This window comes from Channa argus, chromosome 16 (assembly GCF_033026475.1).
Source record: "Channa argus isolate prfri chromosome 16, Channa argus male v1.0, whole genome shotgun sequence".
Classification (NCBI taxonomy): domain Eukaryota; kingdom Metazoa; phylum Chordata; class Actinopteri; order Anabantiformes; family Channidae; genus Channa; species Channa argus.
In genome coordinates, this window is record NC_090212.1 from 20,948,119 (window position 1) to 20,966,214 (window position 18,096).

General features: G+C 42.7%; 1 protein-coding gene across 2 annotated transcripts in view; it reads right to left on the reverse strand.

Moving 5' to 3' along the window:
• The window catches only part of LOC137101380 (protein jagged-2-like), a 48,132-nt gene extending 31,349 nt beyond the window's left edge, over positions 1-16,783 (reverse strand). Inside the window, exons 1-2 of one of the 2 annotated variants that reach the window (XM_067479767.1) lie at positions 16,439-16,783; positions 15,317-15,640 (exon numbers count right to left, since the gene is read on the reverse strand). In XM_067479767.1, the coding sequence (XP_067335868.1) occupies positions 15,317-15,640; positions 16,439-16,507 (393 nt within the window). In that variant the 5' untranslated portion in view covers positions 16,508-16,783. The remainder of the gene's footprint in view (positions 1-15,316; positions 15,641-16,438) is intronic. The other variant, XM_067479768.1, reaches the window with a different exon arrangement.
• Positions 16,784-18,096: the final 1,313 nt, after the last annotated feature.

Consider the following 18,096-nt stretch of genomic DNA (forward strand, 5'->3'; position numbering starts at 1 on the left):
GGAGTTTACAGAGAAACAGGAGATAAAGATATGAGCAACAGTCATAAAACAGAAGACACACTTTTGGCATAAAAGGTGAATAATGATGGGAAAATAAGTTCTGTTCCCACAATGCTGTCACCGATATGCCTGAGGCTAGTTAACAAGTATTGCCACTCTTCTGGCAGAAAACCTTCAGCTTGAAAACACCAGCGCACATTTGGCACATTTCACCACACGAGATTGTGAAACCAAAAAAAAAAAAATAAGCCACTTCTGGCTCAGCTTGGGATTTGTTCTCTTCACTACTATTAATGTGACACTATCGATCCCAGAGGGTCCTCTGGTTTCCTTGGCTCCACAGGGAGGTCAGCACCCCCGGAAGTTAAAGGGATTTGATGACTTGCTTAAGGGCACTTTGTGTGGTAATGCATTGATTTCCAATAGGGAAATTCATTTCTCCTTCCTCCTCCACAGGGATCTGGGGGGGGGACCCGATGGTCCTCTTTAAGTCAAGTGGCAAAGGAGACACTCTGGAGGATGGGATCTATACTTTCTTAGGGTTTCTTGCAACTTATTTTAGCCTGAATACATGTTTACCACTGGGTTAGTGGGTATATGTGTTTTTTCTTTTAAACTACATTTGTTCTTTTTGTTTCTGATTGCACAAATGACAAAGCTTTAAAGAAAATTTGGAGAAAGTTCTGTAGAATATAATAGTCTTTTCTGGTGTAACTTACCGCCGTCATGTTAGCTTAGAACATTCTATAGAAAACAAAGGGTTGTGGTCACTACACATCTACATGTGCACATTGTCGTATTTATCCATAGCCAAAGCCATCTGCTGGACCACCCCAGAATTGTGTTGTCCATAATGTGATAGATGACCCAACAATCTTCTAGCTACCGCACTGTATTACAGTATTACGGGATCAAAGAAACCAAAAGAGATTGCTACAACATCTGGAAATGAACAAGTTGAGAAAATGCTTCTCCTTTTCATCATGTCAATGTGTCCTTGGTTAAGACACTGAATTACAATCTTAATTTTTAAGATTTTATGTTGGTTATGATGCCAAGACTATACACAGGTACCCAAGCAAAAGCAGTGCTGCTGGTCAACAAGCGTTAGAAGAACATTAGGCTGAAGTTGAACTGACCGTCCTTTTACATCAATACCTTCGTTCTAGTGCTACTAATAACATTAACCTAAGTGAAGTACAATTGTGGGTTGAATACTGATCATGACACGCCGCTTAGCACTGCGATACAGTGCCGCTGTTGTGTGCAAAAGCACAGCACGCCGGCACACTATGCCCTACTTTCCAGAAGAGATGGACTCTGGATTGTTTCAGGTGCAGGGATATATTTTTCTTTTTTTTTCCACGGGCATCAGCAAACAAACCGAGATGGAGAACGCCGTCTGTCAACTGCATGGGGCCGGACGAGCAGCTGTGAGTTCCCATGACCCAAGTCTGACTCAGTGACAGAGGGCCGCAGTCAAGATTACAGGGGAGGTAACAAAGTGGCGCTGGGAGAGATTAGAGACAAAGAGAGGACAGAAACCCTAAAACAAAAAGGTGCTTCGCAGTGCTTTAAAGGTAATTTCATGGTACGCTGTGGAACAGTCAACAGAAAAGATGCAGGACAGACAAAATTGTGAGTCAGATGTGAGACCATGTTGTTACAAGTACTTAGCAGTTGCTGTGGCGTGTTTTGCCAACATGCAGGCGTGGAGCTATTATTCAAACTAGGCAGATTTTCTTCTTTAAATCAGGGGAGAAAAGAAAACATGGGAACTTCATGGAAATGACAGCCTGCAAAAAAGCAGGCGTCTGCTCCCTGCTTCTTTGAAAGCAAATCTAAATAGGCTACAAGAAACAACCTCAACATGCGAGGTGTTGGGGTTATTAGCAATGCAACTGTATGTAACAACTTTTTCCCCAATTTTAAATCAAATGTATAATCTACAAAGTGTCAAAAAATAACTTAAAAACACAGTAAAATGTCTTAAATTAGTCATCCAACAAAAACAAAGATATTTCATTAAATTGATATAAAACTGAGAAAACCATGAAAATATCACAATTGAGAAACAGACTCTAATGAATTCTTCAGTTTTGCTTTATAGGCTTTAGGACAACTTGTCATTTTTTAAATTAATTACAATCCCCAAACCAGCTCTGAATGGCCTCTACTCCCTGTCGAATTGTCCAACAACATTAAAGACCCCTCTGAAATCGAGGGTTCGATTAGATGTTTGAATTGGCTGCCAATAAACTGCTCTTTGTCATCTTGTGATCCTGTGTGTCTCGATACTGACACACATCGTCAACGTGATTTAGGACATTGACTGAATCGTACCGCTTTGACCAAGCTGCAGACCACCTTGAGAGCTCAGGGTTAAACATTTGAGCAGGAAACCAAGGGGAATTAGGAAAAACATGTCAGCGGTGCCATCAATTATTCCAGTGATTGCACCAGAACTGTTGTTTGTTGGCACCGTCCTGTTTTTTTTCCTGAAGTAAGCAGCACACAAACAACTTGAGAGCTCAAAAATATGCAGCTCACATTCTTGCTGGATGTTTGTCTGTGTCAGCTAATAGTCAAGATCGTACAACTATGGATTTAGAGGACCCTAAATAACCCGTCTCAACTGAATCAATGCATGCACGTTGCCAATTGTTGCCGTGAAAGAGTGTCGAACTGATCTTAGGCTGCATCATGGGTTACAAATGCAATCAAATGTGGGAAAATGTTTCAGTACATTTTTCAGACCGGTTTTGTTACCCTGGAGGGGACTACGTAATGATACGAAACCTCCAGAGAGCCAGATGCTCACAGCACAGCAGCATTTTCACAATCGCCCTTTTTATAATTTTTTTTTTTTTTAAACCATCCACTCCCTCAGAGTGCAAAGACTTGTTACACCATCACCCAGTGAGAGGCAGCATGGATGTGGAGAAAGCCCGAGCTGATTACTTACATCACCAAAATAAGACGACATAGGAACTGTGTGGAGGCTGTGGTCTGCCTCAAGTTTTCAATTCAACCATTTCATTGGGAACCTTCTTTCCAAACCGTCTCACTGTTGTTCCACTTTTGCAGTAACAAAAATGTATAATCAGTCAGTGAAGTTGTGCAAAAATTACAAAACCCATTTTCTAATTAAATTAAAATCAGCTGGTTCTGGCAAAACCAGAGAAGCAGCTTCCAACACTTCACACCCAGCTCAGTGATTCTGACGAGTTGACCTGTCCAGCTGTAATTTCAGTCTCCACCTGCCACCATTTTTCCACAAATGAAACCACATGAAATCACATCTGTAACTATATGGACACATACATACAGTCGCAGGTTCAGGCTTTCTTAGCCGTAGCTGATAGAAAATAAAGATAAACCATCAACCAGATTTGAACACACAGTGCTTAACATTATCTCACCGTAACCACGTCACGGCTGTTCTGTAACGATCAGACCCCAGATTTACTCTTACTCAAAAAGCTTTAACGTAATTTGCACATATGGATTCACACATATACTTGGAGTAAATGTGTAAATCCATGTATTCATAGTAACTGTGAATGAGTTAGGTGATTGTAGGGAGTGTCCTCCTGATTCCTTTATGATTCAACTTGAATATATTGGGACTTTCACAAGGAATTATGGGAAAGCAACATCTTTTGGGAAAAGGATTTTGTAAATGTGCGTAAATGCCACATTTATCTCAACCAACGACAATGTTTGTGAATCTGAAGCAGCTCCATCTTGCACAACACAAACTGAAATTTACTGCACTATTTCTGTATGTTGTGGCCACCATTTCACAACACAATAGCACAGTCGTGATGTATTCATTGTGAAGCTGCAGAATGGATTTCATTGAGAAAACAAAATGTATTTATCGTGCATTTATTCATACATGGCCAAAGATGTGGCGTTGTCCACGACGATGACCCATAAACTGGTACCTCAGCCCGAACACTCGAGAGAAAAATGACACAGCAGTGATTTATGAACCCAATGAGCAGCTGTCACTCTTGTCATGACCGGAAACAAATTGACATCTTAATCAATCTTCTCCTTTGTAATCAATTTTAAATGCCACAGCCACTGGCTTCCTGACAGATGGAGCTGTCCCAGGGCCTCAGACGAGACTCACGTAGGTGTGAGTGCACAGTATGCATGTCCATCAAGGATCAAACTCTGCTGCTCGCAGTGAGACAGACGAGGAGGCAGGACAGGGTGGGGACATGCTGGGAGACACTTGACACCTCCTAACCAATTTACATGAGTCTGAGGGATTTGAGTTTTCATTAGGAGAAGGGAAACACTCCTACTGCCTTCACCTGTTCAATGAATAAATTACTGCTTCACCAGGGCAGGAACAGCCGCCAGCGACACAACTGTGCACTAGTGCTGCTGCTACTACTACGGTCTGAATTCTTCTTAGTATGATCTGAATGACTTTCACTTCGTTGCTCAAAACTTTCAAGCTTTGGAGTCTTGGTTTTGATCTCAACCTGAAGAAATGACATAATAACAGGCTTTTTCCCTCAGGTGCTATCACAATGTTGTTTCCTGCCATGTTGGCTGTGACGTTTTGGACGTGAGTTATGAATATACTTCCATCACCACTTGTGACAGTCGCAACCAAATGAAATGGTTAAATGAAACTCTGTTGTATCAGGATTCAAACCCTACAAGTCACTGTGTGACTAGAAGCTCTTTCCCAGTGAACATTGAAAGTTTGCTAGAAATAAACAGATACTCAACAGTATTGAAGCTGTATAGAACAAATTCGTGCGATCATCCCTTTAAATTTAGTTTCACTAGGAGGGAATTTTCCTTTAATTGAACATTCACAGCAAGAGAGAATTGTTAATGGGGGGAAGAAGAAAAACCCAAGACCCAATTAACAACTTTTCCAGAGTTGTGATCAGAGGAAGGGGGGGGGGTTAAAAAAAAAAAAAAACCCAAAGCAGCGGCAACACCTGTCACGTCACACCTGTTAGTCTATTGGCATGAATAAAACATGTCGCCCCCGGCAGAGAGAAGCTAGGATGGTTAATTTAGCAAGTTATTAGCTGAACAAGCCCACCGCCCCTCCACCCACCACCTCGTCTCTCTAAGGAGGCCTTGCTGCACAAACCCTCCCCGAGGAGGCCTCGTTCAGAAAGCAAATCTAATCAAAGCTAATCTAATCAGGGCTTTATACGGAGCTGCAGAACGGTGAAATGACCCAATTCACTTTTCCCACACCTAACGTGTGAAAAGCTATTTCTGTAGCTCCAGGTTACACCAGCTCCTCTGGTGACAAGAGAGGAATTCTGTAAATTGGGATTATAAAGTAAATCGACATCTTGGATGTTGAATACATACACCAGGGGAAGAAAACACCACCTTACACCTGTTCTGGTCAAGTTTTATGCTTGGGGCGGGGAGAGAGAGAGACAAACATAAAGTGATGTAGCTTTCTTTAAGTATCTAGAGCCAATACAACATCGTGCTCAGATTTTTATTACCTACTCGTCAAATTATCTGTAATCAGATGCTGCGGCTGGGAATGAGGCTGTGCTGAAGGCAGCGCACCCTCCCACAGTTACACGCATACAACCACTGTGCATATACAATATAGCTGTGTGCTACAACATGTTGTCGAAGCCTTTATCACAGCCACAATCGCTTATCACAATCTCCTTACTTGTAACCTTACACTAGGAGGTGGTGAGAAGTAGGTGGAGAAGTGGCTTTGTTTTATGCAGGCATTGTCTCCTTGAAGGTACATTTAGTACAACAGGCAACGTCCTCTTATGCATCTGAGCACAGTAAGTGTGCAGCAGGTAGCTACAGGGTTTGACAATTACTAGAAATGTAATGAAAACAAAACAATAGATAAGATGACCGAATACAGGGGGAGATGATATTCATTACATTTTTTATTCTGAAAAAAAGATGCCTGGAGGCAAAAGCAGGCTTGTTAGCTTCACTGAAATCTTTAGAAAATAACTTTTCTATGGTAACTGGCATTTATATAACACTCCACAAAACGTGGACTGTCTGACAGGTTTCCTACCAGCTAGTGTGCGTGTGCACTGCTCAGTGTGTCTGTTACCAGTTAAAATGCTTGGCAGAAGCTATTGATTTGATAACAGGCTGTAAACAGTGTGAAGTGGGAGAAAATTTCAGACCAACCATGACCATAAAAGTCCACAGTGACTCACTGAGGAAATCCACTAGATTTTCACAGCGTGGGTTAAACTGATTTCAGCACTGAGTCACTGTGGAAATGATAGAGAAATGAAGTGTGGAGCAGGCTGGAGCTCGGGTTACATCCAACTCTAGAGGTACAATAAGCAGGAGGATGGAGCCCTGCTACACAATGAGGCATCACTAATGAAAAGACACTAAATTGGTGACAAAAGGAACAACGACAGAAAACTGACAAAGGTTCAGAGCTTTATGTTGATTTTCTGTTTAAAGCTGGAAATTTAAACTGTAGACTGAGAACACTTCAGTCAGTTGTTGCAGGGGAATTCAATGCAATAAAATCAATTCAAATATTGTGCTTTTATATAAGAAAAACATAAAAATGTCACCTTTTCTCAATATCTAATATTATAAACTCCTTTAGGGTTTTTGTAATTTATAGATAAAAAACCAAACCAACGGGGCAGCAGTGGCTCAGTTGGCCATAGGGTCAGAGGTTTGCTCCCAGCTCTTCCGGACCACGTGTCGAAGTGTCTCTGGGCAAGTCACTGAACCCCCAACAGCCCATCCCCAGCCACGCAGTACCGGTCCCAAGCCCCGGGAGAAACTGGGGACGGTTGTGTCAGGAAGTGTAAAGAACTCACAGGATAGTTTGAAATGATTTGCTTAATTCTAGTTAGAGTTTGAACTACGTATAAAAATGCTTAAATCCCAAAAATCGCCAATTTTACTCCTCCCTGAAACCACAACAGTAATGTCAGTTGTCTCCGCTGCCCTGGAAACGCCGGCACGCGTGTAGGCTGTGCTAGTCATCAAGCTGGAATCAGTGCAGTTGTATCAGGTGAAGACAACTAAATAAAGCCAAAGAAAGGCCATGTTACCTTGGTGATATGGAAATTTCAGACATGCCAGCGCCTCGCTCCTTCACCTGCTTATTGTGAAGTCCAGAAGCACAAAGTAAAACACAGCATTAGCCACCTGCAGGCAACCACATCACAGTGCACTGTCTGCACTGCTGCATTCAGGGACAGTACAGAGTGTTGGCCATCTGTGGTTTAGAAGAGTTCATAGCCCATACGCACATACACAGCTGCATCTATTGTGATTCTGTATAATGTTTACAATATATAAACAGCCTTTTTAGTGACGTTTATCTTCATCAATATGGAACATATAGCTCCAGTTACTGGGAATTAACATAGGTACGTCTATTTATTAATCATGTACAGGAAAACAATGAAAAATCGTGATTTGCCTAAGATACTGACAAAAAAGAAATAAATACATACATTTTTTTTTTTGGTTTTATCGCCCAGCCGATGACCAAGAGCTGTGTGGAGCAAGTAGCAATGTGTCAGATGGTAGAGGAGCATAGCAGAGCAGGAGGAGTTGGGGCTAGGTGTAGCAGAGTGAAATGATCTGTAGTCTCATGCTAGTGCTAGTTTCAGTTGCAAGTTGTAGTTTTAGAACAAAAAACTGCTTGGTCTCAATATCTTTCCGTGACTTGATCTAAAGCAGCTTAGTTTGTGGAATGTGTACTGTAGATGTTCTAATCCTGTGTTCAGTAAAATATTTTAATAGTGTATAGTAGTTTGGTATTCAAAAAGTATTGGAACTCAGCCCCAATGAATTGATAATATTGATAATCCATGTTTCAATCAGTCATTCATTTCAGAGCATGTATATTAAATAGTTTAGTTTTGTCCTCCTCAGACAGTTTCAATAAATGATTTTCCTTAAAGAAGGCAAAGTTTTCAGTATTTGATAGGAAAGAAAAATTGTGACCCCATTTGGGAACAACCGCTCCCCCTCAAACTGCTTCAGTTCACCTTCCAAAAATCTAGAAATCTTATGCAAGTCTCCGAGCCAAGCAGAGGACTTAAAAAGGACTAGAACAAGATTGATTTTAGTGATCCAAATAACTTTATAATTTCTTTGAACCATAAATTCCGGTCTCTATGTCAAGCGAAAAGCCAGCACCTGAAAGTGGGCGTGAATACCACATCCAGCATGATGAATTCCAGAGAGGCACAAAAGAGGCCTTATGTAAACGCTCTCAAATCCACTCCTGACAGTCGGCCTGATGCAGCTGCCCTCCTCCATCTCCATTTCTCCCTCCTTCCACTTTAGCTGATAACTCAATATCTAGGCACAAAAGCAGAGGAATAAACTCATTGTTCCTGCTGAAAAGTGCGGTGACAAAGAGGTTACGCTAGCCCTCGTTTCCACAGCACAGCCGTGAAAGGGATATTCACGCCATGGGAAAACCCCCCAAGCGGCTTTATCGCCATTGAGCCACACGATCACACGTACAGCAAAACTGCATGCAAAAAACAATGAAGATGAGGTGAAGGCACAGAAACTGTTTGTTGCATGCAACCTAGGCTCAGATGGCCATTTTTGATTCAGCGCCTCAGTGGGAGGAGGATCGTCCAGTGGCTCTGGAACAGTTTGGGCACAGAGTTGTTCAGTTGTCATGCAGTTAAGCACATGCAGGCACTTCACATAAGTGTATACAGAAAAGAGGGAGAGATGCAGTCAAGTAAGCTTAGAGGGAAAAGAAGAGGACAAGGACAGCAGTACAAATCTAGTACTACTGCAAAAGGACAATCTCAGAGAAGTTCAGTTAATATTAACTTACTTCCAGCGAAGCTTAGTGACCCGCAGAAATGTGTCAACTGCTCAAGAATAAAGCATTGACTCACCTAAACCGTCTATTCAGTCATTACTCAGCCTAAACCATCAGTTGACGAAGATGTGTGGTGTGAAGTGTGGCGTGGTCTGACTGTTTTCATAGCATTTGCAGAGCCAGACAAGTTTAAAGGTTTTAAAAGCCATTTAAACTTTCACAGTAGTTTGGGGAATGTAGCTCTCAGGTTTAATTTATTCGAGTGTTGACACCCTGACTTCTCTCTGGAAGTTGCTTGAGGACAGAGTCCTCAGCAAGCGTCCAAGTTAAAGGATAATTCTGGTTTATAAGGAGGTTATTACTATAATAGACAGTTTGGGTAATAATTATATGCTTCACCTTTGTTTTCTGTCTGTCTGTACATCTAAATTTCTTGTTTCACTTCTACTAAACGATGTCACCATCTTCCCAGATCCTAGAACTTTGACAGAACTAAGACAGACTTCCGCTTCATTCTATTAAATCTAATGAGCAGATCAGAGGTCATTTTAAGCATGGTACAAATTCAGAAGTGTGCGCGAGTGTTGCAGGGGTCTCTCTGTGGGGAGGGAGGTTGGGTAACTGCTGTTACTGACAGATTTTGGCCCCAGATGTGTTGAGAAACCCTTGCTGAACCTTCGCCCAATCCCTCTGGAGAAAAAGGTTACAACAGGCTGCGTGACATCCATGTTGCATCAACGTAAAGAAGAAGAACTGTAGTAATACTTGTCAGGGATGATTTCCATCCCATTTACCCCATTTGAATTCTTCAGCATACTTTCAGAGGGCCAAATGATGAGTCAGGGGGCGAACATGCCAAGCATGTTTGCAGGAGTTTACTTGAACTCTGGAGCGTTTACTCTTGAAGTTGGGTTTATCCGTTCATGAAAGAATGACAGTCATGTTAGGAAATAATTGGTTTCCAAAAATAATGTGATGTGCTTATAACTGGGATAAACAAGAGCAGCAAAATCTGTTTTACTTTAGCTGAAGACACACGACAAAAAAACATTAGCACTTCTTGAGACTAGTTTCACATGAATCCTCTGCAGTCCTCTCACTTTGTTCGGTGGGAATGAAACAAATCTATGTACCGTAATGTTTGGTGGATACTCTGCTTCATAGTGCGAGCTTGAATGAGGCAAAATGGAGAAAAAGCCCACAACACTTTGGACCAAAGAAAGTCAGCTGCAGGGGTAACTGGATGCTCAAAGCTAACAAAACCAGCTAACCAAACTGCAACACAGGTTCCAGACGAGTTTCCAAGCTGTGGATATCCAGCTACAAGCTTTGCTCCTGGTGACTACTCACAGAGAAAAAGTAGATAAATTTGGAGACAAATAGAGCAACAATTGAGGTTTGATGACCCCATCGTGCACTTTTTCTATTTCATTCTGTCTCTTGCTTAGGTGCAGCTGAGCTCCATTAGCCCTGTGAACAACCACATGGAGTCAAGTGGGACATTAAGCTGAACTGTGTGTATGTATGACTGTCCAATTTGTGTAGTAACGTGCTTTAATCCCCCCACTGCTCAGCCAACTACTCACAACGCATGCATTTCATTTCCTCGGCCCTGCCTAAACACACACAGACAGTTAACATGCATACATACACAAAGTGCATTATCAGAACACGAGCGTAAACGTGGCACACAGATGTGTGAACAAACATATTCACAAGCTGACTTCCATTTACTCAAACATCGATGGCACCTGTCAGGGGCAACAGGATCAGTACAAGAAGAGCAGAAGATCCTGTGATCACAGGACCAGAGCAATCCCCATACTGCACATAAAAATCATGATTTGTCTGCAACTAGTGATTATTTTATGCAATTAATAATAGTTTTATCCCTAAAATACAAAAAAAAATGTAATTGACTTGAAATCATAATGGTTGCACACTCATTGTCCATTGATTGACCAATTGAGTAGTTGGTGCAGTTTTATATAATAAAAAACACAAGATTAACTATATATGCAATAAAGTACACAGTACACAGATTGATGCAACACATGTAATAATGTTCTCATTTTACATAAAACTAGTATTTAAAGCCATTTTTTTTATGTATTTCAGTACATATAATGTGCCACAACATAACACATATAGTTTGTATGCAAACACTTAAGTGGTCCATACCTTAGTACCTATGGGAACAGATTTATTCCCACACAAAGTTATTAAAGGAGCACACAAACCTGACTCTAAAGAAATGCCTTCAGAAATGCACCAAATCCAGCAGCAGTGTCAACAAGACAGATGAAGCAGCTAATCACACATCTACACGCCTCGGTCCAGAACCTGGTCGACTGACGTGTGACCAGCAGCACCGTAGGAAAGATGAGCTGTCCTGACTGCAGGAAAGCAAGCAGAGAGCTTTTAACCATCTCACCACAGAGCAGTGCCCCGCTGTGCTCATCTGGCAGCCCTGTGTAAGCTTCCCAGGACTGTGCAGAATGCAGAGGGGATAAAGAGGAATGGGATGCAGTAAAAAAAATCCATCTATCATCTTTTACTACTTATCCTGTTCAGGATCGTGGGGGGGCTGAAGCATATCCAAGCTTCTATCGAGCGAGAGGCGGAGTTCACCGCGGACAGGTCTCCAGTCTATCTCAGGTCCAACACAGAGAGACATACACATACAAACAACCATTCACACTCACACCTACGGGCAATTTGGGGGTCACCAGTTACCCTAACATCATGTCTTTGGACTGGGGAAACCGGAGGAAACTCACGCCACCACGAGGAGTACCTGCAAACTCCACACAGGGATTCAAACTGGGGACCTTCTAGCTGTGAGGATGCAGCGCTAACAACTGTGCTGCCCCACTGTAAAACAATGGTAAATTAATAGTTTCCAGCAAGTCCAACTTTTAGCCATCATCTTCATATGGAATAACATTCAGCTGGAGGAAATTAGGGAACAATTTCTGAGTGTTGATGCCACAGGAGTCAAATGAACAATGTGTGGACTGTGTGTTGTTATGTGTGTTTCTACCTGCTATATACTCAAGCTTGTGTCAAGAAGGACAAACAGCACAAGCCTATAAATTAATGATTGGTCTTAATTAAACTGAATGTTTTAAGTAGTTGAAGCATGTGGTACTGACACTCTATGACATTGACAGCCTTGGTGCTGGTGCACATTTGATATTTTAGCACGTGCATTCCTAACATACTACGTTTAAGTCTTTCAACATTCTGCAGGATCCCTGAACTCCATATGCATCAAATGAGCTCACCCAACACCACCAATCCTACATTGTGCACACAGCCATCACACCATCCACCTCCTCTTCTCCCAAACATAATCAACCATGAACACGTCACCAAAACCGAGAAGAGCTCCTGATGGAAAAGCAGGTGCCAAGATGGCACTCGGCAAATGAGCCAAACGAGCCAGCCGACGCCATCAAGAAAATAAGCGCGAGGACATGGACTCACCATCATCCAACTTTGCACTTTGTGATTGCTCACTGATACTACTCTGAGTGAGGAGAAGCTACACTCAACGTGCTGTAATCATAGCGTGTTTTCCTAATGCCATTTCACTAAAACATTTATTCTGAAGCAGGAGGAGGAGGTCTCTAAACAACAGCTGTTCCACCTCTGTCCTCCCAGCTCTGCCAGGCTGAAAGAGAAATTCTGGCAAAAGTGGGGGCAGATGAAAAAAAAAAAGACAGGCTATGAAACTGAAGGAGGAGTACGCACCCTCGATCCTTGATTTACTCAAAGAGGGGTGAGGGGAGGACAGCAGTTCTAAAAATACCGCATAAGGAGTTGGAGGGAGGGGAAGATGTGGAGATGGGAGAAGGTTTGGGTGAAGAAGGGGTTGCAGAAGAGAAAGAGGAAAAGACGTAAATGCTGGTTTTTGCTTCAGTTACTACTGTAAAACAGCATCTTATGTGTCTGTGTCCAAAAATTACATCTCCCTCGTGATAAAGGAGTCACAAGAAAGCCGGGTGGAGGTTTATCTTTATTTTGAAAGGGGGTTGTTTCCTCCCTCTCCCCATCGCACAATCCCCCCACCCCCCACCCAACCCGTTCCCTTTCATGAAAAAAGATGTCAGTGAAGACCCAAACAGCCAGAGGGGTTAACATAAAAGGGAAATGATCAGTGAAGGAGAAGACAGAACAATGTCCTCCTTTTGTTTCAGCAGCTAGTTCATGTGGGGACCGGTGGCCCAGATAGAGGGGCAAACCAAAAGAGTCCACTATAGCAGCACCAGAGGCTACAGGCCACTGCCTCTCACAAAACACACTATGTTAGTGCTGTCTGTTGGCCAAGAGCATGCCACAGTACGAACGGCAGTGAGTGCTGAGAGCAGTGACGCAGCTATCTGCATGTTTGGCTGTTAAGACAATTCAAAAATGCTATTTGACTTTCTCACAAAGTGTTTCTGTGGAATTGTAAAGTTTATTCTGGAGCTAGAAAACAGTTATTCTCCAAGAACTAATACTAAGATTTACTTTGAACCCCAATAGTAGATCATGAAGAAAGGGGAAAAAACACCAGAAAAATATTTCATGAAGAACTTCACTTTTAATTTAGAGTTTAACATTAAATTCCAAAGCAATTTTACTACTAATACTTGTAGTTATTAGCATTTTGAACTGATGCCACCTGAATGAATGTGATTTATTAGGGATGGTTTTGCAATGGCATCCTCTGTTTAGACAAGTGAACAAAAACTACCAAAGCCGGTGCAGTGTATCACCATTCAAGGATCATATTTGGCACTGACAGTACCAGAATTACAGAAATGTTGGTCAAATCAAATGTATAAATAAAAAGGCAATAATCAGGCCACACACTGGTTGGTCCCCATGTTATAATACAAATGGAATAAGGCATGTAAATGGCCATTCCTAATTGTTTTCTGATATTTTATACGCCAATCATTTAATCCATAAAAAAAAGAAAAAAAAAAGGGGGGGGGGGGGTCACTAGGCGTGGTGTCAATACCATACCTCAATACCATTTTATCTGTTTAACAACCAATTCCAGCAATCAAAAAAAGCTGTTGCACATTGCCATCTTCTTTCCTTTATGTCCCCCCTTGCACACACCTCCACTGCCCCTCCCAGGTGGATAGTGGAAAATATTGACCCCCCACACACACTGAGTGAGACAATGACCCAATAATGGACAGAGCACAAACCTGAGAGGCGGCGAGGTAAAGGCATCCCCGGCCCAGATTGACCGGGGATCTTCACTTGGCGACACCGATATCCACCGCCTATGTCACTCACAACTTAGTGGTAACCGTATCTGCCCACAGGGCCCCCAGCTTACTACTCCCATCTTCCCCTCTGCTGACAGCTGACCGTGGGGAGTGATGAATGGAGAGGTCACGTAGCCAACCGAGCACGCAAAGCATACGGAGACGGTTTGAAAATGCAGAGTCATTTTGGTCCATTTTGGTCAGTTCTGCATGTCATTTGTAAAAGCAAGTGGAAGAATCTGCCAATGTAAAGAACATATCTGAACCTGTCTTCAATGACAATAAGCTTAAACCAAGACACCCTCCCTCACGCCTACTTTCCAGTCCGACTCAGAATTACTGAGAACTCTTATTTTGATAGCTTACTCAGCTGATTGTGGGAATCAAACTTGTGACATTTCCTATACAGAATTTCCCATTCAAACCTCCATGATACAAATCTCTGGGTGTAAGAGTGGCTCTTTGGACCAAACAGTAGTTTTCATAAAGGTCTGATTGCAAGCACTGTTCCTGTTTCCCACGCTGGCTCTCCAAATAAGGACTGGGAACAAATTTTCATTGGCTTCTGCTCTGTTTAGATTAGATAATAAGTTACCTGCCACCTCTTAATCAACACCGGCTTGGAAATATTTTTTTTTTTTTTTAATTTCCCTTCAAACATGGCACCACACCCCCTCATCCACACACCAATTAAAACCACGCAAACTACAACTTGTTTGGGAACTCAAACCAAGAAACAACTGCATCTCCGCTGTGCGTAAAAGTCGTGCGTCATGCGCACTCGGGTTTTTGGTTTGATCGGAAACATACAGAGATTCATTCCCAAGCTCATGGCACAAATACGATGTCCTTCACACGATGTTGGATGATCGAGACACGCCACAAGTTGCCAAGTGGACACAGGGAGGGAGGCACGCAGAGAGCCAGTGTACCAAATGAAGACACAGCCAGGATGACAGACTCCACGGCTGCATCATGTGTACCCACCAAAAACATGCAAACGCCCTTTTATAATCCTGTATGCTCTTATATGTTTGGTTATTAAGATAAAATCATGTTTTATCGTGTGATTTAAGTATAAATTCTGGTGACGCACAGACTAGAAGACCCGAAACGTGCATCCAGGTGAATACACGGCAACTTTTACACATCTGCACACACGCACACACTCACCTTCTTTAAACAGTTATTAACTAGTACATTCAGACAGTCAACATGATCCACTCACCGGCCATGCGAACTGGAAGGGAATGGTGATCTTCCCGGCCTCGTTGTTCCGGTTCTGGCCGCTTTTCTGGCCGCCCTTGAACTGAAAAGTATTCCCACCGATAACCTTAGTAGTTTCCGAGCCGTAGGTGCACGCTCCATTGGTCGTGACCTCCGTTTGATATTCCTTTAAACACACTCTGAAGTATGTGTCGCACTCGTCCGCGCCGCAGTGACCCTCCGCCGCGCTCTTCTCCGCATCGCAGCATTCGCCGCTCAGGAGCTGACCTTTGGGGTTTTCAAGCGAAATCAACTGCAACTCGAAGTAACCCGTGGACTGAGACACCTGAGGAGAACACGAGAGCATGAAAATGTGTTAACGCAAAGGAAAAAATCCCAGGAAAAAAAAACAAAACCCCAATGTTCACATTCTCGCGAAAACTGCTGAATTTCGTTTGGAAACGCGTGTGATCGTCTCATTTTGTGAGCAGTTTTAATAAGATTTACCGCGTTTCTTTATTGCACCGCTCACCTCTTACTGTACATTTTGGCACAGTTGAACCTCGGGACTCAATAACACGACTTGGTAACGTTACTCTAATTTAGCCCAGTCTGCAGCTGTACACCACAACACTCCCAACAAGAATTCCGAGCTCCGTTTTTTTTTTTTTTTTTTTTTTTTTTTAAATGTTAAAACATGAACCGTTTCACTTCAAGAACCTGAATATTGAAGATTTGCTCGCTTGTGACTTGTGCAACGCATTTCTGGGTTCTACTTCGCAGCAGGTGAAGCTCCTGCACAAACACGTGAAGCCATTTCACCCACTGATTCTGCGGTAACCTGGTTTTTAATCGTCAGCCTGCAGCTTATTAAACACGTTTAATACTGGCAACGAGCAAAATGCATGAAAAGCAGAAAGAAATAACCAAACCATGTAACTTGATTATTGGTTTATCACGCAAATATAAAGTTAGGACTAAACTGCAAACTTCATTAATTTCTCAAAGGAAGCGGTAATTTGGAACATGATTCAACAGTTAAGTCTGGAGTTTTCCAAATAAACACACACATACACATTAATCACCCAGACGATGGATAAAACAGCATTAAACATACTGTGGCACGAATCGATCAACTTCTCACCTCAGCCTGAAGCATCAGGAGAAGACACACTAGTGAGAAGCGGTGCAGTTTCCCCAGATTATTCCACATGTCTCCGGCTGCTCGGTGTTGGTTACCATTAGGGAAATGAAGAGAAATATTATGTCTCAATCAGTCCATATAATGAAGACAAAAACAAAATCCGCCTCCTCCCGGTGTCCGAGGCATGCACGCCGTGGATGCTCCTCGGGATGCCTGCGGCTCTGGAGGAGGAAACGCGCACCGCTGTTGCTCTGCTGCTTTTGGTCCACGGACGCACAGGACGCGCAAACTCCACTTCCCTCCACCGATCGACGCACTAAACTGCACAGACGGAGCGCGGCAGTGCGTCTCTGCTGCCCAAAGCCAGGACCATGCTCTGGGGCCATTGACAGCTGAGCGCACCAATCACAGGTGCCATGGGTGGAAGCTGACAGCCAATCAGAGAGAAGGGGGCGGGAGCAGCAGGGAGGGGAGGACGGCTGATGGATTTATTAAAGTTTGCTCATATTTGTAATTTTATTTTATTGTACTCACATCGTAAAATTGAATTTGATTAAAAAAATGAAAATTAATAAATAGATCCACGTCAGGATGTGACTGTGTCTCAGCTTTAGGAAGAACTGCTGAAGATTCCTATTAAAGCAATACAACACAAACAGATGCAGGTCAGGGCCAATCAGCAGGAAGCAGGCTGTGTGTAATGAAGGACACCTGAGCTGCTCCTCACAGCCCTGCAGGCAGAGGAAACACGGCTGCTAACGCCCTCTACTGACAGCTCCCAGACGCGCATACACTGATGGGAATGGGACCTGAGGTGGCTGGGCAGCCACTAAAAACTCACATAGCTGACATATACTTCTTTTACTAGAGGAGTCTAATATCTGAGAAACACGTGTGTCCTCCCATTGCACTTCACAACACTTTATGCTTTTACTCTACTTCATTTCAGGGGAGATGTTTTGTATTGCTTCTGCACTTGTTATCCTATCAAATTTGTTGTTTGCTCCTTTCCTTCAACTCACTGATCTATAATCACCCGTCCATCCCCTTCTCTATCCCCAAGTCTTTTACTTTCAGCTATGAGTATAATGGAACTCGTGGGTACTTTGATCCAAAGTCCTCCCCAAACACCTGAATACATCATCGCTTCATAACGTTTTTCACTGGCCAGGGAGCTCGAGAGTGGCTGGAAAGCACCAAGTAAGTAAAGACTTAACAGGCATTTCTCAACACAAATACTTTGACAAGCACACGTGTAACTAACATTAAGGATGACATTTGAAATGCTTTCTGTAAAAAAGCAGCTACCAAAAAAAAAGCAGCTATGAAACCATCAGATAAAAAGTGAAAAATGAAATATTGGCCAAACACACAACACTTGCTATACCCAAAATCCAAGATCAGTTCTTTGGTTTTACCTTCATGGAAATCAACAACACTCTACAGCTGAACCACCTGGAGACAGAAAAACAGGAGAAGAACCGCAGGCAAATTCTGGATCTTGAAAAGGGGCAAACAGTGCAAAACTGGAAGTAAATAGCTTGTGTTACAATTTCTGCCGCAGACAGGTGACATGTTCTGACGTAAAGACGATCAGACTCTAAACGACTCTGTGGAGGTATCTTTGGTTTCAGTGAGCACAGGTGATGGCCACTCAG